The sequence below is a fragment of the Lytechinus pictus genome, chromosome 2 (assembly GCF_037042905.1).
Source record: "Lytechinus pictus isolate F3 Inbred chromosome 2, Lp3.0, whole genome shotgun sequence".
NCBI classification, from domain to species: domain Eukaryota; kingdom Metazoa; phylum Echinodermata; class Echinoidea; order Temnopleuroida; family Toxopneustidae; genus Lytechinus; species Lytechinus pictus.
Window position 1 is genome coordinate 50,440,157 of NC_087246.1, and position 27,250 is coordinate 50,467,406.

Consider the following 27,250-nt stretch of genomic DNA (forward strand, 5'->3'; position numbering starts at 1 on the left):
GAATGATAAGATTTCGCAATCGTCTTTTGTCCACAAAAAGCCCTGTTTTTGTATCACAAAGATGACAATAACTTGACTTCTAGATATCGGAATTTGAAAATTCAAACAGTTTTGTGAATCGTAGATATTGAGCCTCATTGTGAGCTTATCAAACATGCTGGAACAGCCTTTCCTAATTTTCACCTGAAGTGCCTTGTTATAGTGACAATCATATATGAATGATGTCTGAAATTGATGAATCAACATGTTGGCAAAGAAGTATTGTAACGTAAGTTGTGTCTGTGCCTGTGACTTGTGAGCCGGTTCGAGTTTAAGACACTCGCCTATCGCCGTGTTAAATTTGTGAGAACTAAAACATAATTTCTACAAGTAGACTACTCGAATATTTTGTTGAATAAATAATAAAAGTCTAGCCTATTCTTCTAACTTATCTTATTTAAACTTACATCGTTGATCGTGTACTTTGACATGACATGTATGAGGTCCATAATATAATAGTACTTTTTACAGAGACAATTTTGTCGCCCGTATATCCCCCCAAAAGTCGCTATCTTGAAAATATAAAGTTTTGCAAGTTCTGACCTCTGTCTTTTTTCCGGGTTCTATTTTCTCTCTCACATCATCTCTAATAAATCGATGAAACAAGAATTTTCTTTCTTGTCGAGCATGATTTCGAGTTCGAAAATGCATTTCGGTGCTGAAAATGCGAAACAGATGAGCAAAATTCCATTTTTGAAGTGATTTTTTTGTTTGCATAATTCATGAATATTACAAATTTTTGTTTGGCCTTTATATATTTCTCAGGCTGAGTTTTCTTGACGCCAATACATGTATATACATTAAGGAAGGGCTTTTCTGCGGGCAATGGTCATTTTCTGATTTTAAAAATGTGTCACATACCGACCCCTAAGCTCAAACGCAAGGCGATGTCAGACTAATGAGTCATAATTTTTCTCGAGTTTGAGCGAGGATAAACTGGCATTTGATGTTTAGTTAATTACCCTTTTGAAAATTTAGTTGAATATAAATGACAGTACGTACCTCTAATGAATAACAAATGTCGCATTTAATTTGTGCAGTGTGGTGAAGTGAATGGGCTTGGATCGAGCTGGTCCTGTGTGTGGTCACCGGTCGAACATGCCCATAATTACAAAGAGAATCTGCATGTGGTGTGTGTGTGTGTACAAAATGTGCACGCAATCAACAGGTGTGAAGACAAAGGGGGTATTTGTTAGCCCCTTTTTTATGCACCCGCAGATGAAGTCCGGAGGGGGCATTAAGCGTTGCCCCTGTCCTTCCGTCTGTTTGACCTTTATGATTAGATACTAAATTTGTCATATACTATTAAATTTCTAATTTTTACTAACATTCAAATTATTAATGGTATTCTTTTGAGATATGTCTTAATCACTTTCCTTCTCACCTTATCTTTATATCCCTTTCTCCTCGCATGGACCTATGAAGAGATGGACGATTAACTCAAGCATTTCTTTGATGCAATGTGCATTTTAATGAGAACATACAGGTGTTGTGACAATAACAACTACCATGACTACCAAGGCTTATCAGATCACTTAAAGGCCAAATCCACCCCAGAAAAATGTTGATTTTAATCAATTGAGAAAAATCAAACAAGCCTAACGCTGAAAATTTTTTCAAAATCGGATGTAAAATAAGCAAGTTACGAAAATATTAAATTTTGCTTATTTTTCACAAAACAGTTGTAGGCACAACTCAATGACATGCAAATGACAGAGTCGATGATTTCCCTCACTATTTCTTGTTTTTTATTGTTTGAATTATACAATATTTCAATTTTTACAGATTTGACAATAAGGACCGACTTGACTGAACCATATAAGATAAGAACTTTTTTCACAGGACAATAGAGAGAAAATTGAAATAGTGAGTGATGTCATCAGTCCCCTTATTTGCATACCAACCAGTATGTGAATATCACTGTTTTGTGAAATTAAGCGAAACTTAAAAATGCCATGAAATTTTCAGTGTTATGCTTGTTTGATTTTTCTCTTTTCATTTAAATCAACTTTTTGTTGGGGTGGACTTGTCCTTTAAAGAAGGAAAAGTTTTCCTGGGGCCCGTCTTACAAGGAGTTGCCATTGATCAGATCAATCGCAAATATGGAAAGCCAACAATGTCAACATCTAAAAAAAAAGTTTATTCAAAATGTTTTCTAGAAATGACGTATATTCATTCATTCACTGTTTTCTTTAGAAATCATTTATGCTTCTCTTTGTTTTCAAAGGACATTGAGCAAATTTCCTGAAGAAAAATTATGACATTGATGGATTTCCATATACTTGAGATTGATAAGATCAATCGTAATTCATTGTAAGATGGGGCCCTGGTCTTGACTTTTGTTGGCTGATGCCCTTTTTCAGCATATACCTTTTGATCAAAATGCTTCATATTTGGAGCACCAAACGTGAGAAGCAGGCAATTATTGTAATATAAAATATATCATTTGATCCGCTCACTTCCGCTCACACTTAAAGTATACATCCAAAGAAAATTCACGAAAGTGATGATTATAGACAAATTATATATGAATGGAAAGGTCTTGTCTTTTTATACACAAATATGTCACTAAAAAGTCTTATTGATGTCGTGGAAATGCAAGAAATGAAATTATTAGAGACCCTTCTCAGCCCCCCAGCCGCCCCCAAGACAGACAGTCACGCGATCAAAAACAGTCCAGAATAATGACGTCACATGATCGACTCACTCTGTGCAAGCCAGCAGTACACTGATACTATTTTTCTTCGAATTTACCGTTTTCTTAATGTATTGTGATATCCGAATTCTGTTTTCGACAACTTCAGACTATGAGGGAACCAGAACTGTGTTATTTTGCCCGTTTTTTATTGAATTGTGAACTGGAAAGATCGATTTTGTCCACTCGACAGCCTTCGTTGTGTTGCTCTACTAACTATTGTCTTACTCCAAGCTGCACGGTCCCATTCACTTGCTCCCGATGCATGTTGCAGGCTACGCTGTTTGATCCAGTCAAAAGTCAAGGTAAGCATGTTTGGAAACTGTACTTGTTCTGACGATGCATTCAGGTCAGATGACAGATACAGATCTGATATAAGTTTAGAATCATGCATTTTGGCATAACTACTATTAAAATTAAAAAGTTTTTATTTTAGAAATAATGTTTTTGCACAATTCCAGCAGATTTTTTCTTCAGATTTCTAAAACTGGTCAGGACTCAGGCAGGCGATTAAATTATTTAGGAGCACTGGTATGGACCATGGCTGAAAATCTGCTGTTTCAGAGGAATGTCTAAGTTTTTATTATACACAGAATTATATCACCATGATGCCGATGTCATGAAGCCAGACAAATTTTCAGCAGTGATTACCCTGATTCCTGGCCAAAATCACTCACACGTATTGCGAGGTTAGTATTAGTATACTAACCTCGCACCACGAACCGCGTTTGGCAGTGGATTTCTAATTAGTGGGTCGCGCGTGCTGGGATCTCACTTCTTGGGTCCACGACTTCTATGGCTTGAATTTTCTGTGCGCGGCGGCATGTAATGAACCCTTGGGTGGGCCAAAATTAGAGTCTGGTGTTTCTTTCTGATTAGAGTGTTGCTGCATATATGTATGCGTAATGCCTTCAACAATGAAGATAAATGCAATCTTTGTAATGACACAGAGACTCAGAGAGCACCGTACCTCAAGTGATGTTCGTGTAGTCTCCACTTCACTACTGCTACAGCCTACACTACGCTACACACCTACCCCGGTAGGTGTGGCGTACATGTACGGTAGTGTAGCGGTAGTGAAGTGGAGTGGGGCCTACACAAACATCACTTGAGGTAGAGCACCAGTGTTCTGAGTGGAACTTTTCAGGTGTCTAAACCTACTATCATTTGTTGTTGACCAGGAATTACATGCCACCGCATGTCATCAATCATCACGATAATTAAATTCATACTTTGATTTGATTATTTAAACTATTTCTTTTTTTCTCTCTTCTACACACAGATCTGCACACTTGCTGACTCTGGTGACTTCTGGTCTCTGCTTGCTACCTCAATCTGGGAGATTCCATCATGTCCTTTTACTATGATTTGGATATAGCCATTTTTTTCTTCACTCTTTCCAGGACCTACGGTTTGCAAGTTGTGGACTGATAATGATACAAAAGAAAATTTTTCTTTATCAATCTTGGAAACAATTTTGAGCACAGTTTTGGAGAGAACTAAGAAATTTGACTTGGACAGGAATACAGCTTGTCAAAAATAATAACACACAATTTAAACGAAAGAACAATTTTAATGTTACTAGGGCATTTTGCGAGAAATGTTATACTCAATCACACGTCCCAAATCAAGGGTAAGTCCTTTGATTAAACATGTAGTTGAATTGCGATTGCAACTCGACCTTATTACGCTTGAATTTGAATTTAAGACTTACGCTTGATTTGCAATTGAACATAAGTTTCTTGCAGTGCCCCATAATTATGTTTTGTTATCAGATATTTAACGTGCTGATTTTTCTCGAAAGGTATAATATATTTGTCCTTTTAAACGGTATTTGAATATGGGTACGCCTTTTATTTGTTTTCCACAATATTTATTGCATGTATGAACAGAAGTGAAATATTTATTGTGAAGCACTGTGAATGTTGTGTGCTGTTGTGTGATGGTTCATCATTTTTGTTATAAGACTGAAAGCCTGGTGGATGTGAGGAAGTGGCCTGGATGAAAGAAAAGTGAACATGTGTCCAATTACTGATTTGCATATTCTAAGACAATTTTGTTTCTGGATAAATTTTGCTATGCATTCCCTACATTAAGAGTAAAGGAGAAGTCCACGCAATAAAAAATTCATTTGAATTTAAAGAAAAATAACAAGATATTGCAGGAAATTTCATAAAAACTTTGATTCAAATTTATATAATTACTATTTTAACAGTTCCGTAAATATAACCTATTGTGATCAGATGAAGAGTTTCCTATCGTCAAATCTGCAAAGAATAAAAAACAAAATGCCACAAAAAATAGAAACGAATGTGATGTGAGTGACAACTCTAATTTGCATATCATTGTTTTGTGTATATGACTGTTTTGAGTAAAAACAACAAGGGAAATTACTCTATTCAAATAATTTTTAGTTGATGTGGACTTGACTTTTAACTCTACCCCTCCCATCCCAAATAAGAGTAGAAATAATCTAATCAAGAACTTGAAAATCAAAAGCAGCAATTAAGAAGCAAGATTTGATAAATACAGGTCTGAATAGAATTTCACAAGAAAATAAAAAGAGAAAAAAAGATGGGTAGGGACGGGGAAGGAATAAAAAAAAAATACCCAGAAAAAAAAAATCAGAGTTTCGAACCAGGGTCCTCGCACATGACAACGCATTTGGCCACAGACCATCGCCCTATTGGCAATGCATTTTTAAGATATATGAAAGAAAGTCCGCTCGCCGCTGTTTCCTAATAATGCTACGGCAATTTCAGTCATTTCGCGATGGATATTGCCGTGTTTTTTTTGTGGTTCCTGACTTTGCTACTTAATAAAATTTCATAATTTTTGTTCAGTCATAAAGAAGAATGTCTATGATTTATATTGATTATAACATTAATGTGACGCAAGTGTGATTTCTACGTGAAAATATGCTTTGTTTATTCACATATATTTCTTGAAAAAAAAAAATTCTAAGCTAAATATCGGTTACCAAAATACGTTAAATGTGCACTTTTTTTCACTGTTCAGTAAATTCAAACTTTTATCTATATAACAAGACCAATCTTAAGAGGAATAAACAATTCTAAGAGCAAAAAACGCTGATTGGAAAGATCGTCTCCAATGGGCTGCTGTCAGCTCAGCTGCTCACTGCTCATTGTGTGACGTCACTCAGCTGGAGCTCGCAAGAGGACCGGTGGAAGGCAGAAATATGGCATGAAAATAAATCATTTTTGAGAGCTGATTTCTGCAATCTCTGATCACTATTTTGAAAAGTGAAGTTATATATCTGATTAGTAATACTTCCCCTTTACAATGATGACCACATAAAGTCATTATAAAATACTTTTGATTCTTCGGATGTATACCCTAAGGACCTATATAACATCAAGAGATACACGATGTTATGTGCCATGTATATCTGGAATATCATGGAGAAACTTGGGGAAAATTGAATTATTTATGGTAAACAATCAATCACAAAATTGCCTCTGTATAAAAATCTGCAGACACTTTTTCAAGTAAAACACATGGAAGTAACATTATCAAAGGTAGAAAAGAACTTCACATCATGATTTCAGTGATTTATTATCTCCTGCGCATACAATTTGTGAAATTTCAATGTCCAATCACAAACTGCTTCAGGCCCTTTTCACGTAGATGATCATAGAATTAAAGTAGACTGATATGACTTGAGAATATTATTCAGATCAATCAGATGACAATCACAGTCACCAGTTAGTGAATTCATTATCTAACCAATTAATGTCTATCTCTTCATAGGTCCATGCTCCTTGTAAGTGCACTAAACCCACTTCAAGTTGTCTGTTTGTGTAAAGTTAATAATAAATGTAGTACAATTTCCATTATCCGTATAGTTATTACAACATTATGTTTTATGTATCAAAATGCATTCAGGTATATATGTAACCCATATACTACACTACTACTTCTAATGTTAATAGTGATTAATCAATGGTAACATCCATTCTTACTTGTATGATAAATGAGAACATCAGCCATTTTCCACTTCATTTGTCCCAGAACAGCTCATACATATCAAATTGCCACACAGGTTCAGATATTTAACATTCTTTACTCACTCCTTACTTTATTTGTAAAGCGCTCTGAGCCATTGCTCTGATGTACATGTATTCAGCACTATATAAAAAAGCCTCAATATTTTTCACGATTTACCAAAGCTCATTAATCAAAATTTCTCTTTTGTTTCAGAAGCCAGAGATTGCTTGCTGACTTTTGGTTGTTATGGTGATCCATAAGAGTTCATAGGAGTTCTAGAGTCTCAATTTGCCTAAGATGAGCACAACAACATCCAGTAAAGAGCCTGAGGTGAATACCTTCATCAGCTCTGCAGCAGTCATCAAGTTTTCAGGTGGCTCCGTTGGCACAGAGGAATGGACAGACTCTGAAGATGAGGGTGACGCACCGGATTCCAGGACGTCTGACCCTCAAAAACCCATCCTACACAATAAGAACAAGACTGACGCTCCATCGGAAAACACCCTGGACAGCATGGAGAGGGACTACAGAGAAAGGACTAAAGAGGGCAGTGTTCATAGAGATGTTATTGCAAATGGAAATGTGAATCATAAAACTTCAGGAAACCTGATCCAGCCAAGGGTATCGAATTTTCAAACGAACACAGATAGAGTTATAACGAAAGCGGACAGTGATTCAAACTCGACATTTTGGTTGCAGCAGGGGAAAACAGCAGATCTTCAAAGTGAAACTTCCAAAAAGAGAATGGAAGACAATTTATTACCAGAATCGCCGTTTCCTGAGGTGGAGGTAGTTTCTAGGAGACATGCGAGTTATGATGAGTCCCAGAATCCATTTTCAGATGTGCCTTGTGATGGTGAAGAGATACAGATTCAGAACGATCATCAAAATATTGGTAAGAAACAGAAGATTTTGCCTCGCTTTATGCCCCTTGTCTCCCCTATTGCTATAACCAACGCCTTCCTTTGATATTCTCTCTGCCTCTTTGTTGCTTCATGCTTTTTTTTAAAATGAAAATAAATGAAATAAAATGGAAGATTCTCTGGGGGTGGAGCTACATGTATGGGAAAGAATGTTTCAATTAATTGACTTGATATGAAAAGTCTGGCCAGCTAACTTGGAATTAAATTGTACGCCACATGGGGGGTACATGGATGAGTAATCCTCTTCCTCCCTTACATGACTTTGGATTGGAAAATGCTCCCCCTGAGTGGTAATAATCTTCTTTTCTTGTAATTTTTTTTCATTCCCCCACTTGGGTAAATCTTTTAATCCTTTCCTGACCACGCATCATGCATCAATACTACAATGAGTGTACTATACCGTACTGCTGATAGTAACATTAATATGATCACATTGTTATTAGCAATATGATAATATCACAGCTTATGCTGCATTATATGACACCTAGATATATCCTTGTCATTTGATTGGTTGCTTGATAACGATCATTCAGTCCATTTTACAATGACGTCATCAACCGTGATATTTTGGATCCATTCATCATGCAATTTTGGATCAATACGATTTTGTCCATTGCACGTGTGCACCGCTACAGGCACTACAAGTAAGGTGTTGCAGCGCACATGTTGTATGTACGCGACAATTAACTGACCGAGCATATTTTGCATCAAAATTAATAAATTTCATATATTTTTAGGTGTCATATAAACCAAATAATGAATGTTCTTTTCATTCGTGCAATGGACAAAATACTTCATTATTTCTATACTATCATTACAGCTTTCAACATGGCACACAATAAAACAATGAAATTAATTGATGATCTCAATGATAATGCAATTCATCTATCAAATAGGTTCCAGGAATCATAGCTTTGATGAGAGGCATGACCATTCCTACTCCTATGACGCAGATTTGGATATCAGCTTGCCTTCAGAAGACCAAGATCTAGCTGAAATCACAAATGAAGACCTAGGAGTGGGACTCACTGAAAATCACTTCTCTCAGCCAGAGGTAATTGTTATATCATTTCTTCATAATATTTCACTTGTTGCTTGTATCATGGAGCTATTAAACACTTCATGCTTGTATTATGGTGAATACTTGTAGGAAACTTGGATTTCCTTACTTATGAAAAAATAATGTTTTATTGTGTTTTATATTGGGTTCTTCCCAAAGGGTGTAAATTGTTTGTAATTGTGTTTTTTTTCCATTTGTAGTTGTTGTTTTGGTTTTAGTGAATGGCTTCAGAAAAATCAAATATTTTATTGTTACACACTTTGGTTTAGTCAACTAATTAAATAGTATTGTTTTGGCTCGAGAAGAATCTTCATTATCAATTTCAGAACCTAGTATGCCTTTAATCTCTGAAGCAACAAATGCATTTATGCACTTGCAGATCAGATTTACTGTCTCGTGTTTACTAGTTTATGAGTTACTTGTGTACTAGTACATGAAATGTTTGAGCATGTTTGAACAGAAAGGGCTTTATAATGAAAGCCAATATGTGTTTATATCATACATGTGTACAAACTCATAAACACAAAGTACATGTACACTTTCTTTTACATTATGAATGCACTACGCAGTGCCTTTAATCATATGATTGCAATCTAATCTATGAGGAAATCTGTGAGCTTAGATTGTGCATTGGAGTAATTGATATCACATCCATGTACACGTGTGATCCCATTAGTGGCTGTTTCTTTGCATTCAACAAATACATACTTGATTTACATATATGAGATAGATATGTTCATATATATATATGTACATTATTTTTATAACATGTATTGAAATAACCCTTCAGGACTTAAATTAATTCTTGGCCACTGAAGCTATGGCAATATATGTCCTACACGTATTGAACAAATGGCCTCAAAAATCCTCAAATACCCTTTGATTGGCCTTGAATAGTTTTGGGCCTTTTTACTATTTGTAAAGAAGAGTAGAAGATGTGTGGCCATGGAAGTAGAAGAGTAGCCTTGCCTACAACAAATATCAAAATTTAAAGCCTGCATCTTAACTTAATTCAAAGGAATGGGTATGATTTGTAGAATTGACGATGAATACCTCTACTAGTCTGCTGCTGCTGCTGCTACTACTAATAGTACTACTACTACTACTACTACTACTACTACTACTACTACTGCTACTGCTACTGCTACTGCTACTGCTACTGCTACTGCTACTGCTACTGCTACTGCTACTGCTACTACCACTACCACTACCACTACCACTACCACTACTACTACTACTACTACTACCACCACCACTACTACTACCACTACTACTACTACCACTACTACTACTACTACTACTACTACCACTACTACTACTACTACTACTACTACTACTACTTCTACTACTACTGCTACTGCTACTACTACTACTACCACTACCGCTACCGCTGCTGCTGCTGCTGCTGCTGCTGCTACAACTACTATCACTCTTGTAATTTATGCATTTTCACCTTGGTTTTTTTTTTTTTTTTTTTGTATTATTTGTATTTCCCCTTTACTTGTTTCTTCCTCTACTTCTTTTTCTTTTTTTTTCCATATCCTTTTCCCCTTTGCCACCATTCACATACTCACACAAACTCAAATTCCAAATATTACTGTTTAAGATACATCCTTGTTTGAGTATTCTGCTTTCTATCCTATAGCTATTGGGGATAAGTTACTTTCGGTCACCTCTTTTGCTGGTATTGATTTCTGCACAAAATATAATAAAGTGAAGAGTCTATTTATATCAAGACATGTCAAGTATATTGCAATGATAACATATTTGCTATTCATACCTGTATTATAACATTGTACATTGAAAATATACATTGAACACATGAAAGTGAAGACTTACATGAATGAAAGTATAATCTGTTCATAACTTTGATTTGAATTGTCTGCTTATGTTCCAACCAATCAGGAAATAATAGATATAATAAAGGCATTCAAAGCCAGACAACGGGATTTTATTGTTATTTCTCATTTACACTATTTGGTAGTCCTTTTCTCAAAAACCATATTTAAAACCATATTGATATAAATTTGACCCCCGGGCCCCCCCCCCTCCCATAAAAAGTAGACGACTTTTGGAAACGAAAAAATATGCTAGTTGTAAGTTTTTTTTTTAATTTAAATTTAATAAATCCAATAAATGTGCACAGTAAAATATCAATATGAAAAAGTTTATGTAAAAGAATAGATGTATGAACCTGACAAATTACACCCTTTTTCAGTAAATACTTAATCTAATTTTGTAATATTATAAAGATAAACTTAAAAACTTGTTTATTTATTATATAATTTTGTGAAGCATCCCAAGGAAAATCAGATATTATTTATATTTTTACTTGTTTCTCTGATTATTTATTCTTTTTCCTCTTTTTGTACAGGGTATTTTTGGTTTCTCCCGCACAGAGGAGCTAGAATTAGCAATAGAGGAATGTAAGGAGTCAGTGAAGGCGTCCCCAGAACACTCCGAGAACAGACGAAAGATGGTAGCAAAACTAGTACAACTCAGACTTAAACTACTCCAAATCAAAGTAAATACCTTCTCATTGTCATCTATCGAGAGCATTTGTTGCAGTTTTAACTTATTGTGAGCTTGATATATCAGTAACATTTTTCCATGCTGAATTAAGCTCGTGATATATAAATGTGATTTTGCAGTATACTAGGGTGTATAGACTGTAGGCTTAGCTTATTTGTCCCAATCTATTTTTCCATCCCTTCTCAAGTATGGCTCAAACTTGAATTAAATCTATACCTTTATTAGTATATTTCTGGTTGAAAGAGGGGGGGGGGGATACTGTCTTACATTTGAGTTGACTTTGATTAAGTGAATCAGTTGAGACTGCAAAATGCAACCTTCCTTAATTAAACAAAAATCACCTAAGTCAAAGCAAATATTCAGTGTTATTCACCTCTTCTGAGTCCAATCTGGCTTCTTCTTTTTTTTCAAATTTGGCTTTTAATGAGTCAAACTAATTTCTGTGTTCTCAAGAGATCTGCCTTGAGATTATTCACATTTACTTCATTAACCAGTAAAGTTTTTTATGTTAAACCTTCTTCACTTCCATGCTTTTTCGTTTGATCCAGGAAGGGGATGAGGAAGAGGAGAAGGAGGATGTGAAAGTTGTTCTTGGTCATCGTTTTTATCGGATGCACGGAAAGAGTCTTAACGACCACTGTGAGGTCTGTCTGTCGGTCATCTGGGCTCTTCTCCAGACGTGGTACAAGTGTAGTGGTAAGTCTAAACCTTGCTTCAAGTCACTTTATTCTTGTTAGAATCTGCCATAGCCTCTCCCCTTAAAACCCAAGAAGCAATTTCTAAAAATTACTTTGCAATTTGTCAAAACAATTTGTGTCACAGTAGTTAATATGACTTGATTTGATGTTATCCTTTAATATTTTGCTTTAAATACATGTTGCATGGTGCTGTTGAGCATTGTAAATAGATTTGATGTTTCTCATCTTTCTTGTCGGGAATAGCAAATAAACCAATCTAACAATTTTGGCAGTTTCGTACTTGGGACTTCAAGTGTACTCTGCAGAGCTGCAAAGTTTATGCAATGACTCGTAATGTAATCAATCACATGTTCTTTTCTTATTAGTTTGGAAGCCCCTTCCCCAGCTATCTGTGGCATGAGTTATCATTTTACAAGTGAATAGGTCTATATGTATGGAGAATGGAGTTAGAATTATACTTTCTCTTGTTGCAATTATCAAATCAGTCAAATTTAGGAGTTTTAAATATCACATACATACAAATCATCTAGTTGAATAATGTTTATAGAATTAGGCAATATGGAGATTGAAAAACTATAACATCAACAGATAAAGATAAGAGCTATTACTGTATATTTCATTAGTACTAATTGATATAATAATAATAATAATAATAAAATTACATTTCTATAGCGCATAATACACAGGTCTCTATGCGCTTCACATATACATATGAGATGTATTTCCTCTTTCTCTTTCAGAATGTAATTTTGGTTGCCATGGCAAGTGCCTTAACTTAGTTAAAAGAAAGTGTGTGAGTGCAAAGGTATGTAAATTTTAACCTTTTTTTCTATTATTACCTGTTATTTTGATGAAGTATATAATTTTTCCCTCTTCATTCTCATATTTCCAAACCCTGTTTGTTAGTGGGAAAATATGTTTTGTTAAAGATAAAACGCGTGACGTGAAAATAAAATTGTAGCATTCATATGAAAAAAGGGAAAGTGAAATGCTGTTACCATGAAGATTATTCTCTGCCTGTTTTCCTATTTTTATTTCAAACATATGTCGATATATCCTTGTAAGAAATTTACTGTTCATTTGTTTTCAATTCTTTTTTTATCTTTTGTAAAAGCCAGATAGTTATGCTTACATATCATGTTATCCGACCAAGTCTTCTGATTTGTTTTCTTTCCTTCTTTTGATATAAAAATATGGAGTAGTATGTTGCTAGAATGACATTACAAGGAAATGATAGATTTGTATTGCAATTCATATTTCTGGATTCTGAAACAAAAGATATGTAATTTTATAATTTTTAATTTATTTTTGTTTTGTAAATTTTTGTTTTGTTTCTATTTGTTAATATATTATTTTACTTACTTTATATGTTAGCTTTTAATGAACAATTGTGTTCACTGCACTTTCATTGCAATTTTTCTTTCAAATTATACTGAGGACATATTCTGGAACTTTTGTTGTGAATTCCGATTTTTTTCTGAAAATACAAATTTTCTATTATTTTTCCTATTGTTGAAGGGAGCGTTAATACAAGGCTAAGTTCTGGAAAGTGAATATCTATTCCTGTTGAGATTTAGAAAAAATAAGTTAGACAAGTTTTTAAAGAGAAATTCCAGTAGTTGCAGTAAACACTGATTTCATGAGAAAGTCTGTAAAACAAGGCTTAATTGTCAGTATATCATCGAGGATCTAGATCTGGTACAGTTACATAAACTGAACTTCGTGAAATCTTGAAATCTACGCTGAAAAATGTTCCAGACTGAAGATCCCCAACACAGATAAGCGCACGTGGGACAGTGTATAATTATTGCTTTGAATGTCGTGCCCGACGCTCTACCCGAATCCTGTGCTTATTTGCTGATTTCTCAGCAATTACACTATTTCTTCCAGAATCCTTTGGCACATACGTTTTATTTATACAAACCGACACTTTGGTGGTCATTTCATTGGATTCTGTACGAACTCATTTTGATATCGTTACCAAAACTAGCATTTACCTTTAATGTATTTTGCCCACTACGGAAGAGAGTACATCAATATCATGCGTAACTTACTATAACAAGTTAGAGCCCTGTGAGACATCATAGAAGCCTTCCAGGTAGATGATATATCAAGATAATCATCCTACATTTCAACTTTTTTGTCATAACTTTCACATGTCATGATGGAATTAAAAGAAATTATGGTGTGTCAGCAGATGTATCGATGCAATGTTGATGACTTTTTTCTTCTTATTTTCATCCAAGGTTTCACGGTTGTGTTTTGATCTCAATATTTGTCCGGAGAAAGGTCTATCGCCTCAAAACTATAGGTGTGCAGAATGCAGGGCGCCTCTTGCCTTCAGTAAGTCTCTACACATTTATTATACAGTGTGTCTCAGAAAAAAGAGACCCCTTTTCAGAGAGAGAGAGGGGAAGAGAGAAATCTCAATCATTGAAATTGTTATGATTTTGAATTTGAAAGTATAAGTAAGAGTGAAACTTCTATTCTTTTATCTAAGACCCAATACTTAGTGAATCATTCACACATGGCACATTTTAAATAACAAATCTGGAGACATGTTAGAAATGATTTGTACAGAAACTCATATAAGAATTTGAATCCACTCTCATTTCAAGATTAGTTAAAAAATTTAACAAGAACACAAAAACAATTTTTATGGTCCATCCCGTTTTTATCGCAAGGTCATCTTATCTTCAAGAAATCTTGACACATTTTGCTCTGCTTCTTGGTTTTGACTTTGAAATTTCAACATTCTGACTTACACACACATAGCCAAGAGAATGCTGTTTGCAACTTCTATTGATTGCTTTTAGCTAGGCCGAGACTATTTGAGTGCATTATTTAACTTTTTGGCAAATGTAAACTGATATGTCATAAAATATTTAAATATTATCTTTTTCTATTATTTTCAGGTGGAACACAGTCAGAGCCTAGGCTGTGTGATTACAGTGGTCTGTATTATTGTAGCTTGTGCCATTGGAATGACCTGGAAGTAATACCAGCAAGGGTCATTCATAACTGGGACTTTGAACCAAGAAAAGTGAGTCATTACGGTGATAGTGAATGTGATACCGATGAGGATGATGATGTTGGTGATTGTGATATACATGTGTGCTCAGTGAAGCTTTGCTCCAAGTTGAATTTCCAATTTAGTTTATTCTACATATTTCCTTCCGTTTTGTCTGGACTCATCTTAAACTTGGTCAAAGCTTGAGGTCTTAGTTGGTTTGCTTTTCCCAGCAAGTATGTGCATTCTTTGCATGATGATAAAACATATTCCTGTTAATTTTTACTCAAAAATGCCATTGACACCATCAGACAGAAATAATCATATTCAATCCCTTTTTTATCTTAAAGTCCAAAACATGTTTGCCATTTTAAATTACATTTTAATTACCTCAATATTAGGCAAAAATTCCTTTAGGTGAAGAAAAAGAAGCAATTTAAGCAATCATTAGATGTTCATAATAAATAGTGTATTATGTATGATCCATTTTCTCATAACATGTTTGAATTTTCATCTCTTCATGCCCATTATTAGCACCTCATTTATTTTACAATAAAATTGAACAATTTCTGTATCTTCTCAGGTATGTCGGCAATCTAAACAGCTTCTCAAACTGATGTGCAGCAAGGCTGTCCTCAGAATTCAAGACCTGAATCCTTTACTCTTCAACTACGTGGAGGAACTTAGCCAGATCAAGGTCAGATTAAAAGCTCATGGTTACTCAATCCATATACCATAAAACAATATCCTCAGCACTGTAAAAAATATAATTTCTGTTTCTGCTTCTGTTTATGGTAACTCCCGTAGGAACTCGGCAGGACAGCATTTTTTGCTGGTAAATGCCAAGCTGGTATATAACCATTTACCTAGGAAACATTTTACGTCTAGGTTAATCAGTCATAGTGGCTGACTTTATAGACAACAGATATTACTCTTGGGCCTTTTTATCAAAGTGGAGACAATGGCAGAGTGGGGATTCGATCTCACAACCTTGCGATTATGAGTCCAATGCTTTAACCACTGGACCACATGACCATACATTTTGGTGCCTTATACAAGACGGATAAAATGTGACCGATATGTTTTTAACTCTTTGGACACTGAATTAATTTTTTGGGAAAAATAATGGCAATTGTACTCATGATATTTTCTTTGAATATAGAGTTCCAAATTTTACCATCGATATTGATATTTATTGAATAGATGCTACCTGAGAATTATAGCTATTTATCACATTCCCTGGTCTTAAAGGTAAGGGAGAAAAATAATTATTACGATTGTTGAATTAAATTGTACGAATGTGCAAAATTACAACATCAGCGCAGCAATAGTTAAGGAAAGAGGATGTAGTTCAAATGTTTGAGGAAAAGTTTCAAAGCGTGTAAAATGATTCTAATATCATACTTTTCTTTGTGAAATAGAATACCAAGCCTTTCAAAACCGTTGTCTTGTTTATATGAAATATTTCTGTTTTTCTTTATATTTAGAATCTGGAATAATACATAAAATAATTGTTTTCCTCAAACTAACATCATTAACATCTATGACTGTGAATAATTAGCATGTAGATAAGTCAAGCAAAATGGATGGATCCTATTTTGCTTCACATAAAGTATAACATCTTATACACTTCTCATAAGGCTTATAGTGCCTAGCCAAATATACAGTTTGGATATATTTGTATGCTCGTCATTTGATTCAAAGTTTGAATACCGTTAAAAGATTAAATTTGAATGGTGAATTATATTTTAAGTAATGTTTGCCTCACAGAAACTGAGGGAGGAGATTCTGATCATGAAGGTTTATTTTCTTTCTTGCCGAAGAGCGTTGGAACAAAAACTACTCAAACAAGTGAGTTTGTCCAGCATTCCACTATGAGGGGTGTATTCTGTTCATTGAATAAACTGAATTCTTTTGAAATTCATCTTTATATTTTATCTTTATCTTTGTATTTCATCTGGGGACCCATTTGAAATTTGCAATTCCACATGATTATACCCTCTACAAGATAAAAGGGATGCTCCGGACTGAGAACAATATGATTTAAACAGATAAAGAAAAATCAGACAAACAAAACACTGAAAATTTGATCAAAATTGGACTAGGAATAACAAAGTTATGGCATTTTAAAGATTTGCATTATTCCGGTGAAACAGTGCTAGGCATGTCTTCATGAATATTCAATGAGCAACTTGATAATGTCATATCCCCACTTGTTCTTTTGAATTTATTATATGAAATTAGGTTCATTCAAATTTTTTCTTCCAAGAACTGAAAAAATTGGATTGACAACTGATTTAGTGCATTAGATATTCATTGCTGCAACTTATTTCATTATAAAGGAGACACATTATTCACACATTTATGAAAAAATGAAACAATAATGATTTCTTGTAATAACATATGACAAAAAGAAAGTGGGGATGTAACATCATCAGCCCACCTAATGAATATTCATGATGATGTGCATATAACTATTTTCACAAAATATTGCTAAACTTTAAAATTCATTAACTTGGTTATTTGTTATCCGATTTTGATGAAACTTTCAGCATTTTGCTCTGTAAATTTTACTATATTTATTTAGATATAAATATTTTCAGCCCGGAGTACCCTTTGATAAGATTTGATAATCCAAATGATCCCTGTGTAGTAGGTGTAAGCTATTCCTTACTGGTTGATGTGAAACCATCTGAAAGATTTTACGCAAGCTGTCATATTTGGCTGTAGACATTTATATCTCGGACTTTATTTTCTGCAATCCCTTATATCCTGTCAAAATATAAGGGATTGTGATAATCCATATCCTTGTTCGTGAGATTCATTTAGGTTTACAAATAACTTTGTGAAAGAGGTAAGCTATTTATTTAATAGTTTTGGTGATATTAGTCCAGAAAATCAGTTTTCTTGAACTATTACATGGCGTTCATATTTGTATTTTGTTTTTATTTGTTTATTTTTTTTATGCAGTCAGAATGAGTTTTCATTGTGCTTTGATTGTATTTAGGTTTGTAAGATTTTTAAGTTCAATTAATTTTGCTCACTGGAAAATCTCGTAATAACATATCTTATTTTTGATTTAGCATACCACCATGCATAAACTACAAAAACTAGGTACACTTTAACGTTGTCTTTAATTGTCATTTCATTTCCATTGATGCATAATTTACCCTTTTTTTTATTTAGCTCCAGATCAGACCTCACTTTGTTGAGAACAGTGATACCTATTCCCTCCAAGATCTTATAGATACAGAAGAAGGCAATCTGCTCGCCGAGCTTGCAACAATACATGGAGACTATGCAGTTCACATACGAGTTGACTGCCCGGTAAATTTCTAACTTCACTATCAAGTATATTGATTTAGACATTGTTTTGGGACATCTAGGCCTTAATAGGAAAATGGCTAGCTGATGATTGAATGGTTTAAAAAAAAGAATGCCATATTAAAATAGAAACCTTGTTTCGAGGTGGTAGTAGATTTACTAGACTTCAGTATAGGCCTTTAGAACACAATAGGGGATACTAACAATATTTAAACAATAATTATACCCACTCGAAATATGGTAGGTAAATGGGATTATCAGAATTAAGATTAATTTGGTCTTATTGAAGTAATATGAAGATTAAATGGGTTGTTCTTTTCCAACCATTCTTTTCTGACAATGCAAAATATATATTTTGCCATCTTTGTGCCTGTGAAAGTGTTTGAAACAGTATGTGGCACCGTGCTATTATTAGGATTCATATTTTTATATCAACTTGCTAGGAAGTTTGATGCCAGTTGAACCAAACCTCTTGAAGATTTTGTTTTATTTTTTGGTAGAATCCTTGATATTCTTGATATTAAGTTGTTTTTATATATTAGAAGAACAACTTTATGGAACATCCAGTGGGGTAATGCCTGTAACGAGACATGTTAAAATGAAAAGATGAATATGATTATTTTGACATACATATAGATGTGGTTGATTTTTGTGGTGTTTGTTTGATGTGCTCATGTAAGATTGTGTGTGTAGGAACAGAAGTTGCCCGAATTTGCATATGACCTCTTCTCATTCAAATGGCATTCAATAATAAAGCTATGGTATATGTAGCTTTCAAATAATCAATGATAATATTCTTCTTTTATGTAGTTCTTCCTATATTGCCACATGTTGCTCTGACATATATACTACTGGATAAAATATTTTGGATTGAAATTATGGTTAACATCAATAACATATTTTGTCTCTTTTCTTTCAGATATGTCAAGGCAAGGGTTTTATATGTGAGATATGCAATTCCGATGAGATTCTCTTTCCGTTTGATATGATAGCTACGTTGTGCGCCAACTGCTCAGCTGTCTACCACAGGTAAAGTAGTAGTATGCAGTCTTCAGCAGTTGTATACTGTGTATTCAAACGATTATTTTCACAAAGAGATAGTCCTCACAAGCTTTCAACTTCATTATACAGTATGAATGAGATAAAGAAATTAAAGCAAGAAAGTTAAGGCCCTCTCGCAACTGAGATATTGAGAAATAACAATTATTATTTCATAATTTCAACAAATGAAATGTAATTTAGATGCTGTCTGTAATAGCGCCAGGTGTAGGTGATAAGAGAATTAATCCGTGGCTGATTGTCAACAAAGCAGAATGATCATGGATATTGACCATTCTTCATGAAACTGTAGTTATTAATATGCAGGCAGTCATGTAATGAAAGCATTTTTTTTAAGTTAATGAAATGTAGGCATTTCCTTTAGGCATTCCACAGTTGAAATTAAGCCCATGTCAATTCACCAAGCTATGCAAAATTGTAAAGGTAAAATTGAGAGGTAAAAAATTGAAATGGGGGTGTGTGTAAATTTATTTTTTTAAACAACCAACGCCTTTGTAGCAAAATTGCTTGAAAACATCAAATATGTGCCAAGGGCTGGGAATATTGATAATAATAATACATGAGATTTGTATCGCGCACTTTCTATCTTGATTAGATGCTCAAGGCGCTTCAGAGCAGAAAGCAACATCACTTTCCCATTTACTCAGAACTAGTGCTTTGCCATTCCAGTGTATTTTGCAAACCGACCCTCGACAACATTGCTCCCATCAGGACCTGGGGGTGTTTCATAAAGCTGTTTATAAGTTACTAAACACATTACGCACATCTGGGGCCCGTCTTACAAAGAGTTGCGATTGATCCGATCAATCACAACTATGGACGGACAGCAACCTCAACATCTATTATGTACGTTTGTTCAAAATATTTTCAAACTATGATGTATATCATGCATTCATTTTTTCTTCAAAATTCACTGTGCTTCTCTTTGTATATAAAGGACATTGTTCAAATTTCCTGTAGAAAAAATTATGACACTGATGGATTAGATGGGTCCCTGGTGATCCTTTCTTGTGCCATGTGAGATATTCCCATGTAACTGACTTAGCACCTAAGAACATGTTCCAGTCGTGCGTAAAGTCATGCATAACTTTACAAACAGCTTCATGAAACACCCATCTGGTGTCCTGATGAAAGTAGATGAAAAATGTAAAGGAACGTAAATCTATATGTTGCATGTATTATTTATTGATCTGTATTTTTTTTTCAGGGACTGTTTCTACAAGCGGTCAGGTGATTGTCCAAGATGTGCCAGGCTCTCCCAACGAGCGTCCATCGACCGGCCGGCCTCAAGCCCTTCAAGACCCATCAGTAAATGACCAAGATAGATGACCATAGATGACCATTCATGAGAACAGGTGATATGGGTGGAAGAATTCATTTAAATCACTATTCCTGGAAAAAACTTATTATATCAATATTTATTTTTTATTTTTTCATTTCTTGTGGAAGCATTGTGATGTAACTTACCTTCTAATCAGAGGGTCATGTTTTCAAATCTCATAGTGGCACTACCAACATTTAATTACGTTAATCTACATTTTGCCACTCTCAAACCTAGGTTTTAAATGGGTACCCGGTAGGATGCAAATCATGTCAATGTTGCTGGCTTAAGAAGCATAGTGATTTGACTGCTTATTGCTGGAATACTCCCCAGGGAGTGGGGACTGTGCATACACTACATGCTGGCATGCCATAAACTGGTGATAACCAGGGTGTATTTGAGTTTGAGTTTTTGTCAGACATGTATCAATCAGATATGATTATTTACGTCTGGGACTGACCTTTGATGTCACCATCCGAAAGACGTGACCAGGGCTCGAACCTCTGCATCAATTTGTAACTTCCCCACAGCTTGGATTACAGGCGCACGCCACAACGCCCAGTAATAATATAACTGTAAAGTGTTTTCGGATGTTTTTTTTTTGAGTGATGAGCTCTATAGAAGCCATTCATTATTTCTGGACTGCTTGTTTGGTGATTTTTTTGTTTCCTTTTTTTTTGGTGTCATATAAAAAAAAAAAAAAATCAATTTTCAAATATTCCCCCCAAAAGTAGATACTATGTATACTTCTATACTTAGTTACCCAAAGATCAGAAATGTGTCTCATGAAGGGTTAGGGTGCAATCAGATGATCTGGCTTTGGCTCTGATAGAATTTTGTTTGTTGCAAGAAATAAATATGATATGCAGTAACCCAAGGAATTGTACACTATACATTAATATCACTGTAAAAGGAGACAATGAAATGTGGGAGATCAAATATTCCCAGTCTGGCTTTTATGAAAATGATCATAGAAAAGTCTGAAAATATATATTATTGCACATAATGATAATCATTCCTTCATTCCTTTTCATAATTTGCAACTCGACAAAAAAGGCTAGACCTTTCCTGTTCATATGATATACAATTCTTAGGTTTGGAATTTATTTATTTCCAGCCTAGTTCATCTTTTCCTCTTACACTGTTGCAATAATGTAAAGTGTACCAATAATTCCTATAAACACTGTACAATTGAGATGGAATATATTCATGAAATATTAGTAATAAAGGGAATGTGTTTCCAGTATCAAAACAAAACAAGATATTTGTCAAAAATTAATTTTTGTGTGCTAAATGCAGTACTTAGATTCAAGTTGCGAATGATAACAAGACTTTGATAAATGGTAAATTCTTGGAAAAGTCAGAAGCTCTCTCAATGTCATGGGAGGCATAATGTTTATTACATTTGTCTTTTGCTCTTCTTCCAGTCATTTTTCTTGAAAGCTGCATGAAAAGATCTAAGCTTAGAAAACTATGACTAAGCCAGCATGAAGTGGGCTGCCTTCATGTAATCAACATTTATTTATTTGTAATATATACTCAAGTTATATAAATAGTACTGCATATAGTCTATATTTTCGTATGCAATTATTCAATGGCAGTTGTCACACATGGGTGTAGTTAATGAAATGATGATTATTATGAATGTACTATTAATCATCACTCTCATCGATCAAATTAGTTATATTTGATGAATTATTTTGAGTGCAATATGATTTGAAATACACCATGAATAGCTGTGTTTGCAATATGCTTGTGCCACTAGTGAAGGTAAGAGAGGGAATTTGTATTTGCGGAGGATCAATGCTTATCATTTTTTTCATGTTTCTATTGTCCAGTGATGCTCAAAGATGAGGATAAGTAATCGGCCAAGAATTTGAAGGTGTTAAATTCGTAACGATATCTATGACTGAATACCTCTATTTAAAAAAAAAAACACATACTCTGTTTCTCAGATGTCCTTGAACTTGAACTCTGAAACTGCTCCTTATTTTCTGGAGAGGTCCATTTTACTTTGGCTTGTATTCTGAACTTTTGTTTAACGTACACTGCAAATCATATTTATAAAGTTGTGATTTAACCGTAGGGAGCCAGATGCGATGCAAATCTCTATAAACTCGACCAATTTATAATCACATTTGGCACAAGCTGTCTCAAAATAATAAAGAAAATTTTCTCCTCACATTGCAACATGCAAAATGTCCTGATTAATGCAGAAAACAGCAAACGGTGTAAGCATATTTTTTATCACTTTTAGCTTTCCATAATTCTAGCCTAGACTTGGATCAAAATTTGAATCAAACCAGAGTTCAGGACCCAGTCTTACAAAGAGTTATGATTGATCCGATCATCTTAAACTATATGGAAATCCAACAATGTCAATTTTTTTCTCCAGGAAATTTGCATTATATGCTTTGTAAACAAAGAGAAGCACACTGAGTTAAAAAAAAAAAAACAATGAATGTATTATTATACATCACATCTAGAAAATATTTTGAACAAACATGCATTTTAGATGTCGACGTTGCTTGCTTTCCATAGTTGTGGTTGATCGGATCAATCATAATTCTCTGTAAGACGGTGCCCAGAATATCAGCCTTTGTGTCTGTCAGGAGGAATCTTTACATGGTCTAATGGGGTGTTGCAAGAAACATGTGATCAATTGCAAGTCTGTATTGGTCCAAAATTCAATCATAAATCTGGCTATTACTCGCAAAGTCGCAAGTGAAAGCTGATCTGCCTCTTGCATTAAGGTGTGTAAAGTTAATTGCTGTCTTTAAAAATTAGTTAATCACTTGTAATCAATTGTAAATTTGTAACATTGATTTGCCATTTATCGCAAATATTTTCTTGCAATGCCCCTTAAGTGTCTTGATCTACCTCTGTTCATTCAGAATACTTGATAAGGGGTCAATCAAGTTGTGTCTGATGGGATTTTCACAGTTGGTCGTGCAACTATTTGCGACCAATGCGATCATTTGCAAACTATATTGTAACCAATTTATTGCAAATGGTCACACACCCAAAATTTAATGTAAGCCCCTATGCTATCCTTACTCTTTTTTTTTAAATAATGATTACACTGTCTTATGTATATTCCTGTCTCTTATACATTAGTAATCATAATTCGTATATATCATTTGCATTTTTTTCCCATTTGATAGGACCTTGAAAAGAAACTACCACTAGTTTTGACTTGTTGATTAGTCTTTTTTTAATCAAGTAATGAACCCCATTTACAGTATTATATATTTGTTAATCTTTTGTCTTCCAGATATGGTGCATAAAGCTGATTATTTATCAAAAAAGAATAACCGTATCAATGTATTGCTACATAAAACACACTATGCTTTTTTTTTTGTTCAATGACTTCAGGAACCAGTTGATCCATGTTGTTAATGAAAATTAGATATAATATCACTATATTTCTTGTCTTACAGGACTTAGACAAGTCCTAATGATATCTTTCAAAGATCTTGTCTGCAACAAGCGATCTTTCAGAATTCTTTCCATGGACTTTTCCTTGTCTTTCAATGATCTTTTAATGATCTTTCATTGATCTCTCATGAGTCTAACAGTGATGCCGTAAAAATCTTGAGAGGAAATGTACTAATAAGAACTTTGAAAGTTCGTCAAAAGACTGCTAAAAAAACACCAAAAGGCCATTTTTTGAAAGACCACTGAAAGACTGTTTTGAACCGTTTCAAAAAGTTTTGGGACTCACGAGGACCATGAAGACCATTGAAAGATCCATCAGGAAACATGAAAGACCTCAGAGATCTTTGAGAATTCGTTGAAGGACCCTTGAAAGATCAAGCAAGTTTCATGGTCTTACAGCAGTCTGTCAGAGGTCTTGCTCTCTGTGGAATGAGTTTATTTGCATTAAAATAAAACTCAAGCATGTACAATACTGGTTATAATATTGCATCGTAAATAAGAAAGTTATGACAGTTTGAAAATTTTGCTTATTTCTATGATATTCAAATGAGAGAGCTGATGATGGCACAGTTTCATTACATTTTGTATTTCCTAGAATTTCTCTATTTTCTTTTTTTTTCAGATTTGATAATAAGAAACCTCTTCTTGATTGAATCACATTAGGTAACAACAAAGGATATTCCGTAGTACATGTTCAGGGAGGAGTCAATCTGTGTTTCACATTATAATGAGGTATTTCTTATTAGTGAATCTGTGACACCATCGGCTCTCTCATTGGCATATCATCCTGTTGTGCACGTAACTTTTTTGTTGAAATAAGCAAAAAAAATTAAATGTCATTCCTTCTAATTTTTAATCTGATATTTGTGAACGTTTTAGCATTGTGCTTGTTTGATTTCTCCCTTTTTTATCCTAATCAACATTTTGAGGTCGTCTTCCCCTTTAATGCATTGCAGGTATTTGATTTTCCTGTCAAAATCATTTTACATTTTTTGCTGCAAAGGTTTATTGAGAGTGAAGCACGAAGTCATTCAGATTGGTCGAGTTCAATTGGATTTTCAATAATATTTATTTGGATATTTGTTCTCATTAATTTCTCGATATGACTCTTTACCATATATTAATAGAGTGCAAAGTTGTAATGTAAGAAGCTTCCCTTTTCCCCGTATCATGAATATACCTATTGTTAGCCTCGAGAGATATGGATACTTTTGAAGGGTTTAGTTGGATACAGTTATTTTAAACAGATTGAAGAACATCAATGGAGATTGTTTGTCGTTGTATTTCAGCAAATGGTAATACTTTCAATTTAATCTGAATAACATTGATTAGAAGTACAATGGTGATTGTGTACCTCTGAACATGAGTTTTTACCAAAGCAATTCTTATAGAAATCTTTTCTCCCTCATACATTGAAAATTAGTTAATTTCATTTTGATATTCTTAAATTGAGAAATGATAGTGAAAGGAGGGGCCTATGTACTAGAAGTGGAATCATCCATGAAGTGATGTGAGAGGTGAAGACATTCATGGAAATGGTATTATATATTGTGATTTTTCATGCGGTGTGTATGGTTAATGGTAGAAATGAAGAATCTACTTTTGTTATACTGTTTGTAAATAAAAACAAATATTCAATTCAGGCAATCGTACCAATTTTTATGTTTGCTTTTTTTTGCATTTCACATTAACCAGTGAATGTTTTGAATGTAGGTATCGAGGAATAAAAAGAAAAGAATAGTATTCCCTATTGAAACTTAAAGTCCCCCCTTTTTCTCACATTGTTGAAATATTTTCCTGACCTCCCTGTAAATTTTCACCGAAAGTTTGCAGGTTGGCAATTCCATAAAACATGTACGTCCGGCCCCCTATATGTGGGACCTTCGTGAAATTTTCTGTCTCTGATTTCTTGTTCTTTTGACAGTCTGTAATGTTCTCAAAGAACTATGACTTGGTCAGTTTATGAAGTGAAGTAAAACTTGAGAAAAATGGAGGTCAGACGTACAAAAAGGGTGATCATTTTATGGAATTGCCCAGGTACTAACTGGTATGTTTCGGTTATGATGCTCTGAATGAAATGTAGTGACTACGGTTTGTATCCACTTGGTCTGATAGCAGATGGTCTAATTCACAGATCATCTAACGCCATCATGGCTGAACCCATTTTGGTCTACTATCAGTTTGGCCTGATAATCGTTCAGGCAAACCATCACTTGGTCTAAGTGTCATTTAGGCAAATTGGGCTAATGTCGAGATGGTCTATTTTGTCAAATAAAAATTGGTGGTTCATATGGAAGTTTAAAAGTGCCACCCAGATTTTCAGCTTGTTAGGTCTGCATCCCTTAGAAAAAATGACCAGATGACGAGATCTTGTCATGTCTGCACCCTGTGGGAGTGAAGATATTAAGATGAAAATATCTTGGGTCAAGTCAGCATTCCGTGTGGAAGGTGATCAGATGACAAAATCTAGGATCCATGATCGTGTCATCTGATCATCTCTCCCACAGGATGTAGACCTGGGGGCCGTTTCATAAAGCTGTTCGTAAGTTAAAGGAGAATGAAACTGTTGGAGCAAGTTAGCTTTTGTGAAAGCAGAAAAATCAAAGAATAAGATCAACAAAAGTTTGAGTGAAATAGGACTAGCAATAGAAGAGTTATGAGCATTTGAATGTCGAGATCACTAATGCTATGGAGATCCTCCCATTGGCAATGCAACCAAGATCGATGATGTCACAGATGAACAACTCTCCCCTTTTGGACACTGAAAATATACCCCAAAACATCTCTTTTTGCTCATTCTAATCATATGACAAACGATTCATCAATGATATAATGTTGTGAAACCTCTGTACTTGTCCTCTCATAAAGAGAACACCTCACCTTGTGATAGACTCTATAAAAGTGAGAATATAAGTGAAATAAGTATTAAAGTAATGAGGGAGTTGTACGTGTGTGACATCACAGATCTTGGTCGCATTGCCAATGGGAGGATCTACATGGCATTAGTGATCTCGACATTCAAATGCTCATAACTTTCTTATTATTCATTCAATCTTCCTCAAACTTTCAATAATATGTTTCTTTGATTTTTCTGTTTGATATGGATTCAGCTGGTTTCAAGGGTTTCATTCTCCTTTAAGAGC

At 34.4% G+C, this 27,250-nt stretch overlaps 1 protein-coding gene across 1 annotated transcript; it reads left to right on the top strand.

Moving 5' to 3' along the window:
* Positions 1 to 6,954: 6,954 nt before the first annotated feature.
* Positions 6,955 to 25,754, top strand: LOC129254065 (differentially expressed in FDCP 8 homolog). The gene is made up of 13 exons (XM_064095052.1): positions 6,955 to 7,637; positions 8,562 to 8,719; positions 11,100 to 11,249; positions 11,806 to 11,953; positions 12,696 to 12,760; positions 14,202 to 14,298; positions 14,871 to 14,998; positions 15,549 to 15,662; positions 16,736 to 16,816; positions 18,152 to 18,292; positions 19,209 to 19,318; positions 20,556 to 20,703; positions 24,110 to 25,754. The coding sequence occupies exons 1-12, from the start codon at positions 7,040 to 7,042 to the stop codon at positions 20,662 to 20,664; spliced, it is 1,899 nt and encodes a 632-aa protein (XP_063951122.1). The 5' UTR covers positions 6,955 to 7,039; the 3' UTR covers positions 20,665 to 20,703; positions 24,110 to 25,754.
* Positions 25,755 to 27,250: the final 1,496 nt, after the last annotated feature.

Excerpts from the sequence above, each read along its gene's own strand:
- LOC129254065 (XM_064095052.1), top strand. The coding sequence starts at position 7,040 with ATGAGCACAACAACATCCAGTAAAGAGCCTGAGGTGAATACCTTCATC. Across the intron at positions 14,299-14,870 it reads CAGGGCGCCTCTTGCCTTCA|GTGGAACACAGTCAGAGCCT; the intron begins GTAAGTCTCTAC and ends TATTATTTTCAG. Across the intron at positions 19,319-20,555 it reads TGCTCAGCTGTCTACCACAG|GGACTGTTTCTACAAGCGGT; the intron begins GTAAAGTAGTAG and ends TTTTTTTTTCAG.